At 33.3% G+C, this 25,643-nt stretch overlaps 1 protein-coding gene and 1 non-coding gene across 2 annotated transcripts; both read left to right on the top strand.

The window, feature by feature from the left end:
- The first annotated feature begins 18,293 nt into the window (after positions 1–18,293).
- TRNAK-CUU (transfer RNA lysine (anticodon CUU)) lies at positions 18,294–18,366 on the top strand. The gene has a single exon. It is a non-coding gene; the product is annotated as a tRNA-Lys (tRNA).
- A 1,216-nt stretch (positions 18,367–19,582) lies between these two features.
- LOC105161052 (alpha-xylosidase 1) lies at positions 19,583–24,826 on the top strand. The gene is made up of 3 exons (XM_011078620.3): positions 19,583–20,055; positions 20,197–20,885; positions 22,722–24,826. The coding sequence occupies exons 1-3, from the start codon at positions 19,661–19,663 to the stop codon at positions 24,599–24,601; spliced, it is 2,964 nt and encodes a 987-aa protein (XP_011076922.2). The 5' UTR covers positions 19,583–19,660; the 3' UTR covers positions 24,602–24,826.
- The last annotated feature ends 817 nt before the right edge of the window (positions 24,827–25,643 follow it).

The following is a 25,643-nucleotide window of genomic DNA, read 5'->3' as shown; positions in this document are numbered from 1 at the left end:
AGTTATCGAGGAAGTTTGACATGAAAGATCTTGGCGAAGCAAGACAGATATTGGGCATGAAAATCACAAGGGACAAAGGTATTGGTAAATTATGGTTATCTCAATCTGATTATATTGAGAAGGTATTATGCAGATTCAAGATGGAAAATGCAAAACCGGTTGGAACGCCATTGGGAAATCAGTTCAAACTATCCAACAGTGATTCGCCCCAGACTGACTCCGAACGTGCAAAGATGAGAGTCACACCGTATGCCTCAGCAATTGGGAGCCTGATGTATGCTATGATCTGTACTCGACCGGATATAGCACATGCAGTGGGAGTAGTTAGCCGTTTTATGAGCAATCCAGGAGTGATGCACTGGGAAGCTGTGAAATGGATTCTTAGGTACCTAAGGGGTACTAAGGACCGAGCATTGGTGTTTGGTAAGGGCAAGCTTACCTTGTTTGGGTTTGTTGACGCTGATTTTGCAGGGAGTGACTATGAGAAAAGGAGGAGCACTACAGGGTACGTGTTCACATATGGCGGTACAGCCGTATCCTGGGTCTCAAAGTTGCAGAAGGTTGTCACACTGTCCACGACGGAAGCTGAGTACGTGGCAGTTACTGAGGCAGCTAAGGAGCTCATTTGGCTGCAACACTTGTTGGGTGAATTAGGGAAACCTCAGGCAGATGTGATTCTTCATAGCGATAGCCAGAGTGCGATCCATCTGGCAAAGAATCCCGCGTTCCATTCGCGGACAAAGCACATCGAGATCAAGTACCATTTCATCCGACAACTTCTGGAGAAGAAGGCACTGCAGCTGGAGAAGATCCAAGGAGAAAAGAATCCTGCGGACATGCTGACCAAGGCGGTTGCGATGGAGAAGTTGAAGCTGTGTACGGCTTCGACTGGCCTTGATGACTAGAGTGGACAAACCCGGCGGTACCAAGAAAGAAGTGGAGAAAAGCTAATCAATCTTCAAGTGGGAGATTGTTAAGTTGTGAAGATTTATTTGAAGAAGAAAATGATAACCTGATTCAACTTAGAAATCCCAAGTTGAGTTGGAGAAGGATAACCCGATTCAAAGTTGAGTTGGAGAAGGATAACCCGATTCAACTTAGAAATCCCAAGTTGAGTTGGAAAAAGGATAAGTCATGGCTATATATATACTACTCTTATTAGCATTGTTTTGTAGAATAGAGCAAAGTAGAATAGAGTAGAGAGAAAAGAAAGAGTTGAGACGAGGGTGAGTGTTGTCTTTCACGTGTGGTGAAGACTTGCATACAAGTGTGTGTGTGTTGTACTCCTCAATTTTCCTCCTCTTTGAGTGTTTTCTCCTGGCTTGGTATCGCCCCCAGACGTAGGATTTATATCCAAACTGGGTTAACAAATTCGTGTGTCTTTTATCGCCTTCATATTCCACCTGTTATCCATCTTAACCCGATCCATTTCCTAACAAGGACATTCTTCTTTAATTTGTCTTATGCCTCATTCTAATGGTAGGGTAGGATCTTTGTAATAAAATTTAAGAATTGACTATCCACTTTCTCAAATACTTTCTTATACCGTCCTATATATAAGTTTAAAATGTGTTACAAATTTTCCACCCCACCAAAAATTTATGTCATGTGTCTGAATATGATTCAGCAAGAAGCAAAACAACTTCCCTTCAACCAAAAAACAAAAGTATTATTACATTAGAGGACCATAAACCTTATGTTGTTCATTACAGGACCACAAAATCTTATTTTATTCATGCATACATTGAATAGAAAATAACCAAACACCTAACACAGTTGAGACCACGTGTAAAAAACCCTAATCCCCACAAATAGGAATAAAGCATACTAATAAAATATGCCACAACAGTAAGGTTTTTACATAAAGAATAAAAACCCTACTGGACAAAAAACCCTAACATACATTTATCTATATAGATTGGGAACGAGACAAAAGAAAAGAAAAGCCTACCGTTATTTTTCTCCAGATCTGAAGTTTCACCAGCTTTTCTCCTAAGAACAAACCTCCATTAAAAAAAATAACAGAAAATTCAGAATAAGATCGAAAAAAATTTTCAAAGAACAGAGGTTTAAAAACTTTACCTTTTTATATGTAAGTTTTTCCCTCGATCTGGAAAAGTACTTTAGCTACGTCCTTAAATTTTCTAGAAAAAAAAAAGAATTAGTAAAATAAAAAATGGAAAAACATAAAAAAAAAAAGTTATTAGAATACTTAAAAATCACGTCGCTACAATATTTAGTCGTTTTAATTCTTTTTTAATCGTGGATTTTCAAGTATTTTGAGTGGATTTTGCATCTAGAGTTCGTGGTCAGTCGCCTCTCTTCCTCTCTCTCAAGAAATAAGTTCGACAATAGAAACCCTAATTTTGACTCAGTAGTCAGTTTTTTCATATATAAGGAAGGGTATTTTCATCTTTTTTTCCTTCACACCAACGTTTAATTTGTGCAGGAAGGCAGTGTGTTACATTCTTTAAATCACAAGGGGGTAATTTGCTTTTTTATTTATCATAGGGGAATAATTTGCTCTTTATCACTAACACGAGAGGTATTTTTCTTTTAACCCATAATAATAATAACAGTAACAACAACAACAACAATAATAATAATTGATTGTCTAGTAAATTTTGTAAACAAGGGCTCAAAAGTATTAAAAGCATGTGAATACATCAAAGTAAACACTTGATAGAATTTATTCTGTTTCGGTAATACATATGACTAAACATCTTACTAATTATACAAAAAAAATTTATCATTCATTTAGTAAAATATAATTCTATCATTCATTTAATACGATTCTTAAAGTAAACCTAGCATAAAGCAATACATCATTGATTTGAATTTTATCTGAACATAATAAGTTGAACAACTATTCTAAATCAGACCAACTACAACATAACATGTTGAATTTTATTCAAAGCAATATTTGTTTAACCAAAAGATATTTATTCAAAATAATTATTAAATTTGAACCGGATGCTTTTCTACCCATATTATGGCCTATAAATTCGTACAGCACGCGAACAATTCGTGAATATTTATAAGGAGAATAAAGGGGGGGGGGGGCAAAAAAGTAACCCATAACTATATCGTCCCATCTTGAAATTTTATATAATTACACATATATTTTATATAATAAAAAAAATTATATCTAGTATCTTAATTTTTGTTTATATCTAACAAAAAAAAATTTACTCAAATTTCACCAAATTTATTGATATTAAAAAAAATTATGAAAATTTATATTTACTTTGATAAACTTATTACTTGCTTATTATAGATCAAATAAATCTTATTTTAATTACAATACCCTTATAAAGGTGAATATGTAGCTCTTCACATGCATTATCGTGTGAAAAATATAATAATATTTTGATTCTAAAAAATTTTGCTTGATTTACAATATGGCAGTAATTAAATTAATCTAAAATAAATATGAATTTTATTTAACTTTTTTGCTTGATTTTTTTACTAAAAAATCATGGTACATTTGTATATCATTTTTTAGATTATAAAAGAATATATATGTATATATATAATTATACGAAATAGTGGAAGAACAGTGCAAATACCAAAAAAGAATTAAGAAAAAGAGAATAGTCACGGGGGTATCATGTAGGTAGAGGGGTGGGGAAATGGAGGTAGGGCCGTTGAAGGAAATAAATAAGGTTGATGTGTATGAGCGTAAAAATGGTAGAGTCACGTGAAAAGCATCAATGCGTGCAGATAAATGCAGTACGGTTACGGTGGGTGCAGTGGAGTAGATTTCATTCCCCCCACCCACGTGGTACAGTCGCCCACAGGACTCTTCCCTTGTCGACACTGTACTATTACCAAGCACCTATTCACCCACCTACTTTCCACGTGTCGCTACGCGATCAATTCAATTTAGCTCACTATTATATTTAGGGATAATAATACTTTGCTTTTTTTATGTTTGGTGAATTAGTTTCACTGTAGTTTTAGAAATTATATCTAATCGTTCTAAAATTTATTTAAAATAAATCTTTTTAAAATTAAATTATCCTCATACGTCTTCACATATTAACACATATAAGAAGGTATATCTTCAACATTATAAGGATAATTTAGTACGAAAAAATTATTTGACCTGCAATAAGTTAGTCGAGGATAAATATTTATTTTTATTCCAATTTTTTATTAATATCAACAATTTCAGTAAATTTTTTATTAATGGAGGAACTTATTTACTAGACATAAGCAAATTCTAAAAATACTAGATGTAATTTCCCAACATAGAGAATTTAATGGTAATTACACCAAATTTCAAAAGAAAAAAATGTAATTATACTTATATTTATTTAGGTATTTTAAAATCATCTCTTCTGTTATTTAAAAATTATAAACAATACCCTAATGAAAAGGAGAAAAAGAAAAGGACTAAATTTATAATCTTGATTTTTGAAAAATCAGCAAAATAACCCTTTACATCATGTGGTACACATCATAAATCATCTGTAATTTTGCTTAATATTTATATTTATAAAATAACTTTTATATCCCCAAATATAAGCTATTAAATCTTATTTTATATAAAAATTTCACCAACTAAAATTTAATAAGCAAATCAATTATCTGTATCTTTTTTCATTTAGACCAACAGTCTATACTAATGTATAAATTATTGATTAAAATTAATTTAAATTTGATCATTGAGTCACATTTATACAAAAATTATAAAAATAAATTGATTTGGTAAATGAAAATATAAATTATACATACATATACAATATGTACCTATAATAATAATAACAAAATACCCAACAAAATAAAATTGAGTCGAGCACTAATTTGAGAAACGAGGGGAAAGCAGCCACCGATATGAACAGGAGGAGGGTAAGGGGGGTTTCGCAGGTAACGCCACGTGGCAGAGACGCCAAATGTAGGAGTGGGGATTAGCATAAATTGCGCAAGTCAGGACCTCAGTAATAAATTAAACGATACGTGTGATGCGTTAAAAAAATACACAAATTCAATGAATATAGAGCAAAATTATTGTGCTTTCTCGCAAGAGGGCTTATTTGAGGGGGGCCTCCATGGAAGAGGGCTTAGGCGTCTGTAGGGGATAGAGCATACAAGTCCTCAGAAGAAGGACCTAAATGCCTGCCCGAAGGAGGGCTGGGGTGCCTCCACGGAGGAGGGTCTCTGTGTCTGTGTGGACGACAGGGCTTTTTATGCGAGGGACGCCTTCCATGTGAAATCCCTACAAGAAGACACATGTTAACACATTGAAGGTAGTAAAATAAACCTCCAAAATTATTAAGTTCAAATATTAAAGATACTTCCTGTGGGAAGCTCGAATGTGAAAATTTATTCCGTGAGGGAGATACCTGCCTGGGGGCAGGGCGTATATTCTGAGGAAGATGACCTCCTATTCTTTCAGGGGCAAATCCTGCACATTAACAATCGAACTAGTAGGAACATTAGAATTAAGTAATGATAATGATAGGGCCGCTAAAGTTGGGCGTTGAACAAAGGTAGTAATCATGTGTGGGAGATCCTCTAGCGTGAGGGGGGACCATCCTTCTGGGGGAGTCATCTGAGGAGGTGTGGACTTCTTCCATTATTCTCACATCTTTAACTCTGTATTCTCACAGACGGGGCCAATAGTGCGTTCAAAAAACGAATGGATCCAATGGATATGAACAATTGTTTTGGGCTTGGGCCGAAGTGAATGCATATTCTGAAGGAAGAACCTGCAAAAAAAGGTATTAACTCCAACACCTACGTTAGTATTGGATTTGAGATGGAATAAAGCCAAAAAGTAAATAAATATAATTGAAATCAAGATATGGTGAATAAAGTCGGTGAAAAATGTAAGAACACTTGATAATGTGCTTGTGGAGTATTTAGAGAATATTTAAAAAGAGTAAGAGAGATGATTTAGAGAATAAGAGAAGTGTGAGGGACGTGAGGGGATGCCTAGAGAGTGAGAAAGGTGTCAAGAACGTATCATAAAGTGCCCTGAGTTTGAAAGAGTGAACTTTTATTTATAGGGGGCGTCCTCTTCCGATAGGGTTATGCACGTTTTTTCCACTTGAGGGACATAATTTGTTCTTATCTTCTTGTTAGTATTGTTGTTGAATACTTATCTCCGAGCTGAGGAAACCCTTCATCAATGAGGACTCCTAACCTCTAGGGAGTCCCAATTGCCAAGGAATCTAGGGCTTTGAGGAGACCTCCTTCGTCTACAAGAAGTCCCTGTCGTCAGGGAGTTCTTCCTTACTAGGGCTGATGTGGTTCCAAGGTGGTGTTTATGCCTAAGCCAATTGAATGCCACGGTGGAGAGTGAGCTGCCACGCGAGCCTTTTGAGCAGAATATTTTGTTGGGTTTTGATCATGATCATAGTAGGAGGATGTCTGGGCCTCCTCCCTTTGCCAATCTTATTTTTTTGGGGGACGCCTCCCAAAGCCACCGCAGGTCTTCTTGGGCCTCTGAAAATAAATTATAATAATATAATAAAATATATATTCACACGTCTAATGAGATCGAATCCATAATTTAGAATTTATTCATAGGACCTTGAGTTTAGAATATATAATATTGGAGTTTATCTATTCATTTTCAGAATATTGGCAAAGTTTTGTCATCCACATTGTTAATTTCTCCCTTAATCATAGCTTAACTTTAATAATGATAATTGGTAGGCCCCAACTGTTCCCTCCCAAATTCCTTCCACCAAGTTGTACAATACATTCAAACCGGAGCTTCCATATTACTTGTCCAAAACGTTTCTTATAAATTCTCAACGGAAACACGTTTTCACATTATAACAATTAAATAACGGTATATTCCAAATTGGGATATTAATAATTAGATGGGGAAACAATGCACTAATCTGTGAGTAGTCTTCCCACTAACCACAAATGCGTCTTCTTCACCTTAGTGCTTTTGTTGATGATGATAAGCGTTGTTTGGTCTTCGGAAGACCACTAATAAATTCTTCCTACCTAGTCACTGCCATCTCATTTCAAAAGAAACGTGTTTTCCTTCCTTGTTCAAACTTATATATATTCTAGAGCTTATGGCATCTCAAAATATGAATGGACGAAAATTGGATGACGAATGTATGGAATAGATCAAAATCATGTCAAGTGAATTATCTCGACATTCATAATGTACTAGATTTCCAAGTTTACGAAATTCATGTTCATAATTTAAAATTTTTAATTTTAAAAATAAAGTTATTAAACTGAATAAATAATCAAAATTGTCAAAATAAATTAATTAAAAGGTCTTCTGTGAATAAACATTTTATGAACTAAGTTTGTTACTTTAGACGTTTCATCTTTAATAAATATACGATTTTGATTAATAATGTATACAATATTAGATTTTATTTAAAAATAAATTTTTAAAGTATCTTGAATAAAAAACACCATAAAGTCTATAAGGTGTTAGACATAACAAACCATCAGCAGAATTGTAGAAATTTATTCAAGTTTTCAAAATAAATTATACTTTACTTTTTCTTTTAATTCTAAAGGAACCTATAAGTTTAAGATTTTGTAATTTTTATTCCTAAAACTGTAACTAACACCTTATTATACTTTATAAAATGTTTGAAAAATCTTATAAACCCTTCCAGACACCTCTAAATCAGTGCATATGAATAGATGTCTGGCTGACAACGTTAATCATATTGTAAATTTTCAAACATGTCGTGAGATATTTGATAATTTATAATATTATACAGATGTAAATTAATCATAGACATAGTTAGGTCTTAATTAATTTTTTTTTTTTGAATTAAGTTCTTTGGGATACATTGTTGATACGTCTAACAGAAATCTCATGGATTTGTCTTAAAAAAAGCGGCTCGATGCTGAAAAGAGGTTTTGAGATTTATAAACAAGTCGCTTAAACACTTTGTATGCAATTAATAAAAAATGATTGCCTACATCATCAATTATAAATACATTTTATACAATATATTCGTACCCTAGGTACCAATTTTTTTTTTATTTTTGTTTTTTCTTTAAAAAAAAAACAAACAAACTTTCAAACTGGTCATGTGTGTAATTTGGAACAAATCGTGAGCATTATTAGAGATGGACAGCAAAAAGGAGCACAGCCAGTCATATAAAATTATTAGATTTATGGAAAATTCATTAAGCAACTACGTATAACCAACTTTTATTCTCCACCATCAGATGTGGCATCACTATAATCACCAGTCGATTGTCTTGTCACATATCAGGGTTGTTTTATTGTCATACATATGTATGGTTTTTGGTGCATTGTACGTATACATCTTTCACATATTATATATATATATATATAAATATATGTATATATATATATGTTTCATGTCTTAATTATTGAGGACCACATAATTGACTTGAAATGTTTGTTTAGAAAGTTTGAGAGATCATTGCGTTTTAGAAAGGACATCATGTGATATTCCTGGTTGAGATGATAGTCATCAAATATTATGGAGACGCGAGACGCTGCATCTTCATCTCCACTATGAATTAGTATTAAATTTATTGGGATTACTCCATCAATATATTTTGTTTTATTTAACTAAATAATGTTATTATTTAATTGAATATCACAAAATATGTACATATATATATATATTATCAGTGATGTGGCTGATGATCGGATTGATGCTTAATTATGCTAGGTATAATTCATTCCGACTCCATATAAATCTCACGATTTTGTCCTATTAAGGGGACGTGCTTGCTTTGGACATAAGGCTCTAGGCCTATAAACCACTCAAGTTTTTTTGTTCATAATCAATATGAGACCTTTATGGTGCACCAGGAACTTGGGGCGCACTCATTGTCTCGTTCCTATGAACAATATAAAATGATGCGGCTTGCGACTCAATTGGCATCCCATTGCAGGAGGTATTATCCGCTTTGACTTCAGTCTCATAGAGAGGAGCCACACGAATTTGTCTTATTATGATGCCTCGTTAAAGAGAAGAAGACTCATAAGCCGCTCAAGTTTACCATTAGTAACTAATATGGGATGTTTACCTATAATAATAAGATTTTCTAAAAATAATAATTGAGCCTAATAGATACTTAGAATTATATAATAAGGAAAGGTGCAAACTCTTGTTTTATTTGGAGGATTTTTTTAATAGGAGGGTATTTGCGTCTTTGTGGAAATGTTTGTCCAAAAATTTCCCTATAATATCATGCAATGTAAGCTTAGAAAGTGACAAAAATCTGGGAAGAAACATTCTTCAAAGTCAGCTTTACCAAGTTTTTATCTGTTTCATATATAGAACTTTGGTATTATACCCACGTCAGTCTGAATCCCAATTCCTTAGCCGCGGAGGCAACCTCATGAAAAAATCCCTTTTCTTGAGAGAAAATATACAAACTTTTCTTTCCTTTGTCATCTTCACCTCCTTCAGACATTGACATTTTCCAATGTAATTACGTTTCTAAGGAGGCTACTCCAAGACTTTTTCTCATTGGTTGCTAACATGAGATCCCACACTTTTAACATTTACGAATTTTTCATTTTGAGTAGATCGGACTTCAACTGATGTTATGATCAAATTTTGCTAGTCCACCTCCATTTGAGCAACTACTAGCTTTAAATTACTTTAATTTGATGAGATTGGACTAAGTGATCAAATAATAAGTACTTTTTCGAATCAAATTTTATTGAGTTAGATATCATAGGGCTATAATTGGAGCATACCTAATTATTCCTAAGTCCCTGACTGTATTTGGGAGCACAGGACAAATGGATGAAGTTTTGAATAGTGCACTACCTAGAACATAGAGACAACTTTCAAAATTTGTACCTGCAAAGTTTGATTGGTACGCTGTTAATATTACGTTATGACCATAATTGTTTATGTCTATTTGAATCTTCTATTATAAAATAATATTATATTCTATAGATATAATATATATATTAAATAAAAAATGATGTACAATAGTAGTTTGTAATAAAAGATATATATTCTGATTAAACATGTTAGATGGCTTGACTTTGAAGAAAATGGTGGCACAACCAAGTTGGATTTGTAGTGTGATGGAGGAGAAGAACAAAATAATTGAGGGAGATGTGTATATATATTACCAAAAGTGATGGGGACATATATACATATGGAGTGGAGGGCATCTCTCTGTAGTCTGTCCAATCATGATCATATCATAATTTCTCAGAATTATTCACACACACCAGATCTGTACTCCATTAATACAACTTTTGTTTTTGTCAAAAAGTTGACAGTTTCCTCCTCATATCTATTTGGATGATCAAATCGTCAAAAATTCGAATTGTTGTTATTCGTAGTAGTGGATTTCCACCACCACATGCAATTCTTGACCTAGTTATTAATTATTATAAGTTGAGTGAATCTGATAGGATGCTTAATTATTCACAATATATACATATATATATTATATAGGCATCCACTTTGATCAGGACTACTGATCTCTCTCTCTCTCTATATATATATATATATTCTCTCGAACCTTACTGCACCAATACAAAAACATAGACAAATACATAGATTAGTAAAACATGGGATTATAAGGAAATATTCTAGAATCTTTTGTTAGACTATGCAATTCTAACATCAACAATCTTGAGTGATCTGACGTTCTCTTTTGAGACGGAACCATACTTATATTTTATTATTAGAGATAATTACACTTTTTCTTTAGAAAAAATTCAGTATTTACATATAGATTTTTTGTGATTTATAAAATTACATCCAATTCCCTAGAAATTTGCTTTTATCAATTAAATAAGCTATTCGTCAGTCAAAATTTACTGAATTTAATGACATTAACAAAAAAATCGAATAAAATTAAAAATCCTCCCCCCCAATTGACTTATTACTAATTTATTGTAGTTCAAATAAATTTTTTTATGACCAAAATTTTCTTATACAACTCCACTCATTAATACATGTGATGAGATATATTTTCGGCGTCATAAGAGTAGTTTAGTTACAAAAGATTTATTTTACCTGTAATAAATTAGTAATAAGTCAATCAAAGATAGTTATCAATTTTCATTCAATTCTTTTTTTTAATATTAACAAATTTAGTGAACTTTACCTAACGGAAGAATCTATTCATTAGATTGTATAATTATAATAAACCTCAGTAGAGGAGGATGTAATTATCCCTTATTATTGAGTGGGAGCATATTTTTGTGTCTCAATTAAAATTTGATTTGTCATTTATTTTTAAAAATTTAAATTAATGAATTATTTTTAACTCCTCCATTTATCACAGTTTTCCATAACCACCTTTTGATAGTTATTGTTTTTTACTTCAACATTATTTAATATCTTTGTTTGTCAATACTCTTTTATAAATCAAAATATTTATGTTAATTTATTATCTTAATATATATTTTTAGATACTTTTTTAAATTTATAAAAATTAATAATACATTTTATATAAATATTGTATTTTAATTTATTTTTAAAAATTATGCGCATACATAAAATACGTCACACTTATTAGTTATTAAAACTTGTCCAGCTTCTCATTTGGTTCCCGAGTTAATCTTTTTCTTTTTTCTAAAAAAATATTTTTTTATTGTAATTTTTATATTTTACATAAAATTCAGAATAAATTACATCAACATCCTTTAAAATTGGCCTAATTACACAAACACCTCATACTTTATAGGTACACCCTTTAGTGGGTGTGAGGGCAATGTACCTATGACGTATTTTTTTGTAAAATTTCGTGATTGAATGAATAACGTATTTACAATTACAATTATTACTTGAATGGATATACTTATAATTTTGCAAAAAGCAGAAAATATTAATATAATTTGGGATAACCTCAAAAAATATTAATGTAATTAATTCAAAAATTGAAGTCATGAGTAGTATTGTTAGGTTTATATAAGGAGATTGATGGCGTGCTCTTGTAACCAAGTATTTATTGGTTGATTAAGTGAATTTTCGTACCAAAACTTTGTTCATTACATGTAACGATCACGTAGCTAGCTAGACTAGTAGTTGGTTGGTGGTGTAAATGAATGAGGCTTGAAATTTCTGTATACGACAATTTCAATATTTCATGCTTTCTTACATATTCTCCGAAAATAGATGTCGTAGTTTCGTGGAAACCTAACTCCACCAGAATTATACAACACCAACTATTTTTCTAGCAAGTTTTCCGAATTATAGTATTTATTCTCGTTCAAAAGTGAATTATTGAGAAATAACAATCAAAGTATTGGAGTAGTCACTCACTAGGCTAAAGCACACTTCTAACTATCTAAGATAGGTAGGAAGACGCTAGAAAAAACTTTGTGATACTCTACAGATTATAATACATAATTGTAGGATTAATTGATAAATTTTTATGAAATTTAGTTAATTAGTAAATAAATTATAGATTAAAATTAAAAAAAAATTTATTAAAACTTTAATGAATTAAATTGGAGTTCGTTATGATAATTGAGAGCAATTATATTAATTAAGAAATTAGGTAGGACGTAATGGTAATTACGAAAAAAAATTAAATAACATTAAAAAATATGTATAGTTCAAAAAAAAAAAAAAAAAAGTAGGGTTGGCAGCACATGGGCCACCCACCGCCTCACTCTCCCCTCTTACATTTTACAACACCATAACAACCAGAAATTGATAGAAAACTTATAAAAATATTCGAAAATTGTATTTAATAAATATTAGAAAGTTGTATTTGAAATATTATACATATTGAATAGAAAAAATGAGATTTTTGAAATGATTTAATTTATAATCGTTGTAAGAGCGGAAGTTATAAAATATGAGAGGTTTGAGTAAATGATTTTTTATGAATTAATTGATAAATTATAAGTATTTTTATGAAGCTTGGAGTGTCTAATTACTAAGAAGAATTAGAACGAAGATTTATATTTCAATAGAAATGAAATATTAAAGAATTATTAGGAATTGTGTGAATAGTATTTAATATTCTATTTAAAAATTACAATATTCTTGATATATTAATTATATGCGTTATAATTCATCATAGGATACAAGGATAAAATGAAAGGATTGAACAATTATTTATTGGGTTAGATAAAATATTGTAAGATCGATGTAAGTAAATAATTAGTATTATCTATATATGTTCCCTTTATTTGTGGTATTACTTTTATATAAATTTATGATTCATGTCAAAGCTGATTTATCTAAAAATGTATAAGTGATGGATGATTTAATTTGAATGATGATATTGTGAACGTGAAATGAGAAAATGCATTGAAATACTCCATGGTTGTATGATATGTGGATGGATGCTGAAAATGAGAATATGTCTGTATATGGTTTTGCTAGTTGCTTACAGAAATAGTGATACGTGGAAATGAGGGAGTGCTGGAAATTAAATATAATTGTGATGTGAATACCTTTTGATGTGTTGAAAAGCCTGTACGGAAAAATAAAACAAAAAGAGCTATAATGCGATATGAGAAAAAAATTTAAATGAAAAGAGCTTTGATGCGATATGAAAAGAGCTGCGATGCGAAATGAGACTGATGAGCCGGTTGTCAAGGGGATTCACTTGAGTTTTATATAATTATGAGATTGAGTTGATGCGAAAGACACTATATCACCTTTTGGTAAACAGACTAGAAAAAGAGGAGTTTAATTGATTGTTTTATTGCGAGTTGGCTATGTGGTGCAATAAATTTGATTATATTGGGATTACATTGATTATATTCTATGCATGTTGACTACTTATCTTGTATGGGCTATAATTGATATACGTATACAGATAGGGTTGGTTATTTACTTACTGAGTTGCAGGCTCATTCCTTTACTGATATTTTTTTTCAGGAGTAGATCTTGAGGTGTCTGCGTGTCGAAGACTAGATCCAAATGCTTTATTCGGTCAGGTCTAGCCAGTATGTAGTTTTCTCTTCATTGTTAGTTAAAATACAAATTACATTTTAGTTGTATAAAGAGGAATTAAAAGTGTGGGAATTACTTGTGATAAATTACTTTGTGGTGTTTGATATACGCGTATATATATAATATTGTGAGTTGATTGTATTTGTTGTGACGTTGAGATTACGTGTGCATATTGATTATGTGCATATTTAAAAATATAGATATATGAATTACCTTAAATATAATATTTAAGGAAGATATAATCGTAATAACGATTAAGAGTGCTACATACTTATTACAATCAAATTGGTTAGGTAATTGCAATGAAACACAACAAACCAAGAAAGAGAAGGATTTTAGCATACGACAATATTAGATGAAACTTCCTCGACATTTTATTTTCTATGTAGTTTCCTCCTGTGTTTCTTGTGGGTTTTCAACTTTTCATAACTTGGGTTTTGGCTCGGCAAGTGTGACGGTGTAAACTATGTCGACATGGTTTTTTGGGTATTTATAAATATGTTAATTTGAGAATTTTAGAGCGAAATATGATTATAATTTCAATTTTTGATGTAATAATTTAATTGTCGTGGTAACTTACAGTCGCATAGCAACTCTTACTACAAACCAAGCATTAACGTATATAATATCAAAATTAATTAGAAAGTCTGCAAAAGTATAATTTAGGCCCAGACCCATAAGATTGGATCACCCGTCAGAGGTCCATTAAGGCGACAAGAAACCCAATTCTAGTGTCCAGCTCAACCCGATTGCCTTTTGGGCTCTTTGAATTATCCTTAAACCCGATCACAACCTCAAATCGAATCCGAAGCCGGGTCAGAATTAAGATCCAAACCCCCATACTGATCGTCCTCCGAGCTCGCCGGCTCTTTCTTAACTCCGTCGAAATCTTCCCGTTCGAACGACGGTCTCCACAGAGGCTCCGTCATCAGGCCCCGGTCGGCACACCTGTGGCCGTTGCGCCTCTTGAAGTACTTGACAGCCACCTGAATTCTCTTGAGTATAGCGAAGAACTCGTCCACCTCTTCATCAGCCGGCACGGGCCTGTTCACACCGTCGTTTTCCTCCCGGGGCTTCCCTCTCTTGCCGGCTGCTTCACCGTCGTCTTGCCGTTTCCTCTTCTCCTTTTCCATTGAACACAACAAAGAAGTAAAGGGAGACAGAGAATATATAAAAATAAAATAAGATTTGAGTGTGTGAATATTTGGCGTTTAAGACATGAAAGACACTTGCATTAATTTAAAGGGATTTTTAGGAAAAAAGTCGGACGGGGATGACGTCATAGATTGATGCATTATTGCTGACGTCGTCTTCTCTTTTGGGGGGTGGAGTCGTGGAAAGAAATTGGTGGAATTAGTTTACGTTTGACTATGAATGTTAATGTAAAAGTAGAATGATATATATATATATATATATATATTATTAAAAATAAAATAATATTTTATACATTATTAAAATTTAAATTTCAGTAATTGCATTAAATTTGATTGACAAATCAAGGGTGAAATAATAAAAAGGAATGAAGATGAGAGAAGGGGTGAGCAGCAAAGATGCTGAGCATGTGGTGAGATTTTGTGTTGGGGAGGCGCAGCGTTTGACGGGAATTTGATGTGAATTTGCATATGTGTGGGGAGATATTAAGATGGGTGGAAACTGATTAAGGGCTCATCATTTATCTTATAACATCTAATCCTCCTCATCACTATTATTAACCTAAGATTGGAATTCCTCTCATTATATCATACTTACATTCAAATCAAAATTCATCATTCTACTAATTCTTATCTCCAATTTCACCACAACCAAAATTTCCAATTAGTAACTTAATATAAATAAAGCATCTACTCATATTTTTTACAAATTTGAAATCTTGCCACCACTTTATAAAATTGACTTGTTTCCTCTTTTAATAAAAACAAAGCATCAAATTTGATCTTCACCAAACCAACACCTATACATAGTGTTTGGATTAATTTTTTTTTGTTTTGTTTTATTTTGTGAAGATAGTGAGAGAAAAAAATAAAGATAAATAAGTATGTGTTTGAAATAATATATGTTTGGATTTGTTTTGGCAGTAATTTAAAATAAGTGTTGTATATTTGATGTTGTGTTTTGGGAGATAAAAAGTATTGTTCATTGTTAAATCATATATCTTTTATATATATATATATATATGTATATATAGGTGTTGTATGTTTAATATTATGTTTTTTAGAGATAAAAATAATTGTTAATCGTAAAATTATTTCTTTTTTATATTATATTTATATATGTGTGTTTATATATATCATATATAGAAAGTTCAAAACTAAAAAATCACACATATAAGATATATAAAAAAAAAAATCAAATATTGAGTGTGTTTTGATCGATTTTAAAAATTTCCCAAAAAAGTTCTTCTTAGTTTTGGGACAGCTGTTCGTCACTAGTCGGCCAGGATTGGGCCAAGACCGCCTCACAAGCTCAATTGGCCTTTTCTCCCTAAGAGTAAAATGTCTCAAAATAAAGATACAAAGCCCCATGGGCAAACCTATGGCTATGGGGGCCAACATCCTATTACGAGTTTTTATAATTTTTCAGCGTTAAGGAAGAGAAGTAATTAACTAACCATAAAGCCCAAACTTTGTATTTATTTATTTATTTATACAATCATATTTCTAAAGCCAATAATAAACTATTACAATATTCGATACGTAGTATAATAATATTTTTAAATCAGTCAACGACTTCAGGTGAAATAAAGAAACAACATTCATGTACTATTATAAAAGTAGACTAATACGTAAATATATAAGATTGGAACTCACAACCTTTTTAGTTGTGAGACCTGAACATCATTATCCACCCATAAAGTCCGCACTAAATTGTCAATACTTTGAACAATTACAGAATGATTTACATGGAACTAAAATTTAAATTACCCTTACTTATGGTCTTTTAAATTTATAGTTATACATGGAACACACATTGAGTATGCTTGTCAATTAGGTAAAATAGAATATGAGTGGTGGATATACTAAGGCCGTATTTACCACACTTGACTAGGTTGGATATCCTTGTTAATCCAGTCCAACTAGAATATTTAATTATGCATTATAGATTAATAATTTTTGTATTTAATAAATTTAAAAGGAAGAGAAAATAATAAAATTGAAGTGATATTTAATAAGCTTTATGTCTTATCTATTGTCACAAATATAATTTTACATTTTAATCTCATTTGTATGTTATGATGGTAAATATTCAAAATGTATAATCAAATAATTTGTCCTAAAATAATAAATATATTATTAGTTAATTTCTTCTTCACATGTCACTATTTTAATCATAATTTTAATTTTTTTCGACGTATTTATTGTATTGGGGTTGTAAATATGATTTAATTGTGTTGGAAACGCGACAGCCGACATGGGATTCTCTTATTTTACGCGGGAAAGATAGTACCCCCCCTAGGCCCAGCCCTACTGCCATGCCACCTACAATCAATCATTGGTTGTTATTTTATTAATTACACTACAAAAAAAAAAAAAAAATTGAACACTTAACAATAGCTAATTGTCATAGTTAAAAATAAAGTAGTCATTAACTATAGTTATACAATGCTTATTATTCGTGGTATTTGTGAGGGTAGCTAAAATATTAGCAAATATTTACCATAACTATTAACCATAACAAATAATTTTTCCTTGGTAGAAAATCTATATTTTTGCATCGATTTTATTTGATCGTGGTTAATAAAAATTATTTATCATGATTTTTAATCCATAATTACTAAAATTATATATAACCAATAATTTTTTTTTCCTAGTGTTAGTACATCCAGAATGGTTTATGTTTGAAATTCTATATTTCTGCCTTACCTTTAATTATTCATTTTAATAACTCAATGAAACAAAATATTGATATTATCATTTATAGTTTGATAATCCACAACTTGAATTAACGTCGGCATTCAATTCATTAAACTCTTTTCTCATTTAAGTTATATAAATCTATTATGAGTTCACACCTTTTAGTTTTCCATTTTGCATTTTAATTGTACTATAAATATTTTTCCTTATTTTATTACAAATACACTCTTGATTTCAACGTTCGTTAAACAACAAATTCATTCCATCAGCATCGGTTAGGTTTTTATTCAATTTTTGTAATAACTTACCAAAATGACTTTTTTGGATTATGAAATTATAATCTTATGTATCTTTTGAAGATTTTTTTAAAATATTTTTATGGACCAATATATCCTATGGATTATTCATTTTACCCACTTTCCAATTTCTTTTTACATTTTTTAAAGCATTTTTATTTTAGTTTTTCAAAAAATTTCAACAAGAGTAAAGTAGTAATGTTTACTTCATCATTTTGAGGGGTATTCGTGATTTATAACAATTATAATTTTACGGTATAAAAGTATCAAAAGCCCGTCTAGCTCAGTCGGTAGAGCGCAAGGCTCTTAACCTTGTGGTCGTGGGTTCGAGCCCCACGGTGGGCGTTTTTCAAATTTATCTTATTATATTGTTGAAAGAAAACGAAAGCTCATATTTTTTTTTCCTTGGTTTGTGAAGACTGTTTTTTAATTTGTAAAATTGAGGTAATGAAGTGTTGAATTTCCAATGTAGGGTGAGAGAGAGAGAGGGGGGAAGGAGTGGTGGTAATTGGGAAGAAGAAGTGTCCCAGAAATCGCAGACAAAATGCAAACTCCATAAATAAAAGCCTCCTCACAACTTTACCCCTTTCCAATACATAAAATTATGTGGATAGGAGAGCTTAGGACTTAGGAGAAATTATCCCTCATATTTTTCTCATCACTTTCTTCTTTTGAAAAACTTTTCATTTAAATTAATATTTGTTTCTTAGAAGGAATCATACTCTATCAGTTATAATATTTACATTTTATTTCTTATCTAACACCAATTACACACAATATCAATTATCACCTTTACAGTTTTATATTATATTCAACAATCTATATAGAAGGAAGAGAGGGAATGCTGAGGTTTAATTATGTTAGTGCAGACTTTATGGAGCAGTACTGCTGGTCATAAATGCAGTTGGATTGGGGGTAGATATGATATGTTATAATATCAATCTCTCACAATTTAATGAAACTATATATTGAGAAATGGGCTCTTGACAGTAGCAAATGTGGGGAAGGTTGAAAATGATTTTATATATGCAGCTTTCCTAACTACAAAAAGTTTAAATAACTCATATATTTTGCCACTAACCAATAAATTATGGTTGCTATCTTTATACTTCTGCTGGTGCACGTACTTAGATGTTGTCAGAGGCACAAATGCATGGAAGTGTTTATATACATTCTTGAAATTTCTGGAGATCTTGATAACCTTATCATGTATGAGATTGTGACCATATTTCCAGTGTTTCTGACGAACATTGTTTTGCTTTGGAAACCTTAAAAAAATTGATGTCAGCATGGAACTTGGGTAATTAAAGTGTAAAGACAAGTGACTTATTCTCGTTAAAAGTTAGGTTTTCCACTGTTAAAAACACATGTAATATAACAAATAGAGTGCACTGTATAGTGTATAATGCAAATCAAAGTGATTTTTTGTAATAAAAAAGGATCCTGTGCAAGCTGAAATTTACAAATATATCAACAGTGGCTGCAAGAATGAGTAATCAATAAACAGTGTGGGTTTGCAAGAGACAGCAAACCAAGCCATTCTGAAGAGAACTTACTGCTTGCTTGGTCATGGGGATGGAAACAAATATCACATAAAAGGGTCTGAAAATTTTGGGGCCCAAACAGACATCACAGTCACATGCAAATGGAAAGAGATGTCCTCATAGAATGCGAACCTCATACACATCACATGTATCCTATACCTTTCTGCCATTCTTGGCCATTATATACCCAATGCCCCTCCAGAAATAAACTAGCTCTAAAGCCATTCAACCTAGCAACCATGTTGTTTTGTTTCCCTTTTCCCCTGTCATTATCTTCTTCTCTTAGACTTTTGCTGGTATTCTTGGTTCTATGTGTATTTCAAGTTGATTTAGCTTCTGCTAGCACTAATCCTCCGAAGAAAATTGGTAAAGGCTACCGTTTGATCTCCATTGAAGAGGCTCCAAATGGTGGCCTTGTGGGCCAGCTGCAAGTGAAGGAGAAAAATAATATTTATGGCCCTGATATTCCCCTCTTGCAGCTCTATGTCAAGTAAGTTTCCCACTCAACGACACTGCAAGATCGTTTCTTGTTTTTTAACATTTGCATTGCTTGCACTGGCTGACAGGGTATTCTTGATAAAATATGATCTTTATACCACTTTCTTGGCTTTTTTTTTCACTTGTCTCTCAGGCACGAAACAGACAACCGTTTGAGGGTTCACATTACTGACGCTGAAAAGCAAAGATGGGAGGTTCCGTACGATCTTTTGCCGAGGGAAAGTCCCCCTTCACTAAAACAAACAATTGGTAGTTCAAGAAAGGGAGTGTACAAGCTCACAGCTGCAGAATATGCAGGAAATGAGCTGATTTTTGCATACGAATCAGACCCTTTTAGTTTTTCTGTAAAAAGAAAATCAAATGGCGAGACCCTTTTTGATACCAGCTCTGAGGATTCAGACCCTTACAGTGATTTGGTATTTAAAGACCAATACCTTGAGATTTCCACTAAACTGCCCAAAGATGCTTCTTTGTATGGTCTGGGAGAGAACACTCAGCCCCATGGGATTAAACTTTACCCCAACGATCCTTACACTTTGTACACCACTGATATATCAGCCATTAACCTTAATGCTGATCTGTATGGGTCACACCCTGTGTACATGGACTTGAGAAATGTCAAAGGGAAGCCCTCTGCCCACGCAGTCTTGCTGCTGAACAGCAATGGGATGGATGTTTTTTACAGAGGGAATTCTTTGACATATAAAGTGATTGGGGGTGTTTTTGACCTTTACTTCTTCTCTGGTCCTTCACCTTTGGCTGTTGTTGATCAGTATACTGCCTTCATAGGCCGTCCAGCTCCAATGCCATACTGGGCTTTTGGTAAGTTTTTAAAGACTTCATTCCATTTCAAGTTTGTCAGTTTTGTTCATTTCAATATGTTTTGGCATTAGAAATGTTTGTTGGTTGTTGAATTGTTTGAAGGGCTTTTGCTGTTTTTGTAGAAGATGGTAATTTTAGCTATGGCGCTTATAGGGGTCACCAACATAAATTTATTACTTTCTATTTATTGCCAAGATAGTGACTTGACTTGTGTTCCGGGCTCACCGACATTTTCCCTCTGCATTTAAACAACTTGTCATCCTAGCATAAGTTATAGTAAAACACAGTTAGCCTAGTGCAATAAGGACCTCGTTGAATTGGCTAAGAGTCTTCCCCTTGCAACAGTTAATTCGGGTTCATGAGAATCAGCACTGTTTGATCTAAAACCACCTAGAAGAGAACGATCGAACAATTTCATCAAGATTCTACACGAACTTTATGTTGCCGTAGCCAAAAAAACTTAGAAATTACATTTATTGACAGTATAAGGAGAAAAATATAAGAGGAAGAAGAAACAGAGCAATAGCCCTTGTACAATAGCGTGTGACAAGGATGGAATGGGTTCTGTAGTAATGGGGAGATAACATTGTTGCATCACATTTCTTTTCTAGTGATGAGCTTTTTCTTCTTTGTGGTAAGTCATACTTATACACGTCACCGTTACAGATACTCTTTTCTTGATAATTCCAAGATTTGTTTTCTGAATTTTATCATAGATGTGTAATGTCACGTACCTGAGGGTGGAATTTTGCGATACATCTCTGGTTCTGTTGTAGATAGAGCTAAAAAAATAGGTTGGTGCATAGGGTCAATACTGTTCTCTTTCTAACATTTCTTGCCCTTGCCTTGTACCTTAGCATCCCCAACATCAGTTATTCCTTGTAAAAGAATTTGTGGTAAATTTTGCAAGAAATTCTATTTTCTTCTGCACGAAATCATGTCGACAATGTCCAAGGCCCACATGGAAACATGTGTTGCAATCAATTTTAATGGCTCTTCTTTTCTCTCTTCAACGTCCCTTTCTACCTTATCATTACCAGAAAGTTCATCATTTATACTTAATCTTGGTAGAAACCAACTTCTGGAACACAAGAAAAGCTCTCTTGTCGGCACCCTCCTCATCTCACTTATCTACTGAGATATTGTTCTCCCCTCATGAGGTTGCATTTAGATCCAATTTCCATAATAGACAGTGCGGCACCATTTTTCAAGATCAATCTTTCTTCTGTGTTACTCAAGTCAATTGTCATCAGATTCAAAATGTAATGGAGATGTAGGGAGCAATAGGAGGGTGATATAGCATTTATAGTTGATGGTGACATGCAACATCACAGTCTTTATGAGGTCGTACGGTTTGGGTTCATATGGCAAACAGTCTGTAGGGTACAAAGCATGTAAATGTCAATGAATTGGTAAATGTTATTGAGAAGTTGGATGGCACATGGGGTGGAGGGTATATCATTCTTCCCCAGTTGAAAGAAGGCATGAAAAGCACAGTACGTATTATCTTGAGGTCCCAGTAATCAATTTAAGAGTTTTGCCCTTCTCCCTGCTTCAGTTTCTAAAAGAAATAATTTTTGTAGCGAAGTCTGTGCTGTTACATGAACCTCTAAGGGCCTCGATATATCGGTTGCTCATATTCATGGCATTGATGGAGGAAGGTGGGACAGATGCCCTGCTATGTATATAGGTTATAACTTATAAGTAGTAGCTAATTTTGCTGACTTTGATTAGGTGGAAACGCCTGTTGGTCCATCATAACTGGTTTGTCTTATTGATGATAATATTAGAGAAAAATACATAACAAATTTAATACTGTGTTTCATGGTGTTACAGGATTCCATCAATGCAGATGGGGTTACCATAATTTATCAGTAGTTGAAGACGTAGTTGAAAACTACAAGAAGGCCAAGATTCCACTGGATGTTATCTGGAACGATGATGATCACATGGATGGGCACAAGGACTTCACCCTTAACCCCACCAATTACCCCCGTCCAAAGCTCTTGGCATTCTTGGAGAAAATTCATGCTCGGGGCATGAAATACATCGTCATAATTGACCCTGGAATTGGTGTTAACAAGAGCTATGGTGTTTACCAAAGAGGCCTAGCGAATGATGTTTTCATAAAGTATGAAGGCAAGCCCTTCCTGGCCCAAGTCTGGCCAGGAGCTGTTAACTTCCCTGACTTTCTTAATCCGAAAACCGTTGAGTGGTGGGGTGATGAAATACGGCGGTTCCACAAGCTTGTACCTGTTGATGGTCTTTGGATAGACATGAATGAAGCGTCCAACTTCTGCAACGGATTGTGCACACTTCCGGAGGGCAGGATTTGCCCTAATGGAACTGGACCGGGCTGGATTTGCTGCCTCGACTGCAAGAACATAACGAAAACAAGATGGGATGATCCACCCTACAAGATAAATGCTTCTGGAATACAAGTTCCAATAGGTTACAAAACCATAGCAACCAGTGCATACCACTATAATGGAGTATTGGAGTATGATGCACACAGTCTTTATGGTTTTTCACAATCCGTTGCAACTCACAAGGCGCTTCAGGGGCTGGAGGGCAAGCGCCCCTTTATACTATCACGTTCCACTTATGTTGGTTCAGGCCGATACGCTGCACACTGGACAGGGGATAACAAGGGAACATGGAAAGATTTGAAATATTCAATCTCTACAATGCTGAATTTTGGAATATTTGGAGTTCCGATGGTTGGTTCAGATATATGCGGATTCTATCCAGCTCCCACCGAAGAACTTTGCAACAGATGGATTGAACTTGGTGCTTTCTACCCATTTTCCAGGGATCATGCAAACTTCTATTCTCCAAGGCAGGAGCTTTACCAGTGGAAATCAGTGGCTGTGTCTGCTAGAAACGCTCTAGGAATGAGGTACAAGCTTTTACCGTATCTTTACACTCTGAACTACGAGGCACATACTACTGGAGCACCAATTGCTCGTCCCCTGTTCTTTACATTCACGAATGAGACTAAATTGTATGGACTGAGCACTCAATTCCTGCTTGGGAGCAGTCTTATGGTGTCTCCCGTGTTGACTAAGGGTAAAACTGAGGTCAAAGTTCTCTTCCCTCCTGGTAGCTGGTACAATTTGTTTGACATGACAAAGGTGATTGTCTCAAAGGAATCACATTACCTCACATGCGATGCGCCTTTACACGTTATCAACGTGCATTTGTATCAGAACGCGATTATACCCATGCAGCAGGGTGGATTGATCTCTAAAGAAGCAAGAAAGACGCCCTTTACTCTAATAGTCTCCTTCCCACTCGGTGCAACTACAGGAGAAGCTAAGGGGAATCTCTTCCTAGACAACGATGAACTTCCTGAGTTGAAACTTGGCAGCGGCTACGCAACATACATTGATTTCTACGCAACAGTTAGTCAGGGGACGGTGAAGATTTGGTCTGATGTTCAAGAGAGTAAGTTCGCGTTAGAGAAGGGATTGATCGTCGAGAAGGTAACCGTACTTGGATTAAAAGGTATCGGAAGTGCATTTGAGATTGAAGTAGACGGAAATGCAGTTGCAGAGACTTCCAAGGTTGAAATCAGCTCAACAGAACACAAATATCCGGAGAAACTGGAAGAGGGTGGGGATAAGATGAAGAATGTAATGGTGGAGGTTAAAGGCCTGGAGTTGCCGGTGGGAAAGAAGTTTACCATGTCCTGGAAAATGGGAATCAAGCCCTGAATTCATTGGCATGTTGGTTAAAAAATGTCCCTGTTTTTTCCTGTTGTAATAGTGTTTATGTTGGCAATTTGAGTTGAAGAATCACGAGTTTAAACGTGAATCAAGGTTGTGAATGGTGAGGAGATGGCGTAAAAACTGTGTTCATCCCTTTCCATTCAAGTCACTTTCTTTTGTTATTGAATATTCTACCAAAATGTTTCAGAAATTAAATTTGGCTTCTTGAAATTGTTTGAACCCAAACCTCAGCCTAACAAATGTTGATCAAAGTCATATAATCAACTGATCATCAAAAGTAGACTACATTCGATTTACACATCTCAAGTGAAGTCCAATGTTGATATTTTATGTACAAAGTTTGTAAATGTGGATAGGAAACAGAGAGTTATATGCGCCTGGAGATATGGGGCCCACTCACGCATCACCAATGAATCTTATTTCTCCCCATTACTTAACCCCTCTTCATTTTTCTGTCTACCAGTTTGTTTTCCACGCTCAGTATAATAAATAATTTTTTATACTATAAATAAAAGAGATAATTGTATTTTTATCCTTTGAAATTTAGTGTAATCACACGTATATTTCCTGGTTATTTGAGAAATTACATTTAGCACTCATGAGGTTTGCTTCCGTCTAATAAATAAGTTCCTTTATTTGTCGAAATTCATCATATTTGTTAATTCTAATAAAAAAATTGAATAAAAGTTGATGATTTACCTTCGATTGATTTATTACTGGCTTATTGCGGGTCAAATATTTTTTTTATTTAACTGCCCTTCTAACGGTGAAGATATACCTCCTCACATTCATTAACGCGTGAAGATGTATGAAGGTAATTTCATTATAAAAATATTTATTTGACCTGCAATAAATTAGTAATAAGTCTATTGGAGGTACATATAATTTTCTTTTCTATTTTTTTGTTAGCATCAACAAATTCGGTGCATTTTCACTAATTGAGGGATTTATTTGTAAAACAGAAGCAAATCTTATGGGTGCTAGATGTAGTTTTTCAAACCATAAATGGTCTACGTGTAAATACAAC

This window comes from Sesamum indicum, linkage group LG1 (assembly GCF_026168435.1).
Source record: "Sesamum indicum cultivar Baizhima isolate 11 linkage group LG1, ASM2616843v1, whole genome shotgun sequence".
Classification (NCBI taxonomy): Eukaryota; Viridiplantae; Streptophyta; class Magnoliopsida; order Lamiales; family Pedaliaceae; genus Sesamum; species Sesamum indicum.
The sequence above is the reverse complement of the archived record's forward strand: the minus strand, read 5'-3'. Positions and strand labels throughout refer to the sequence as shown.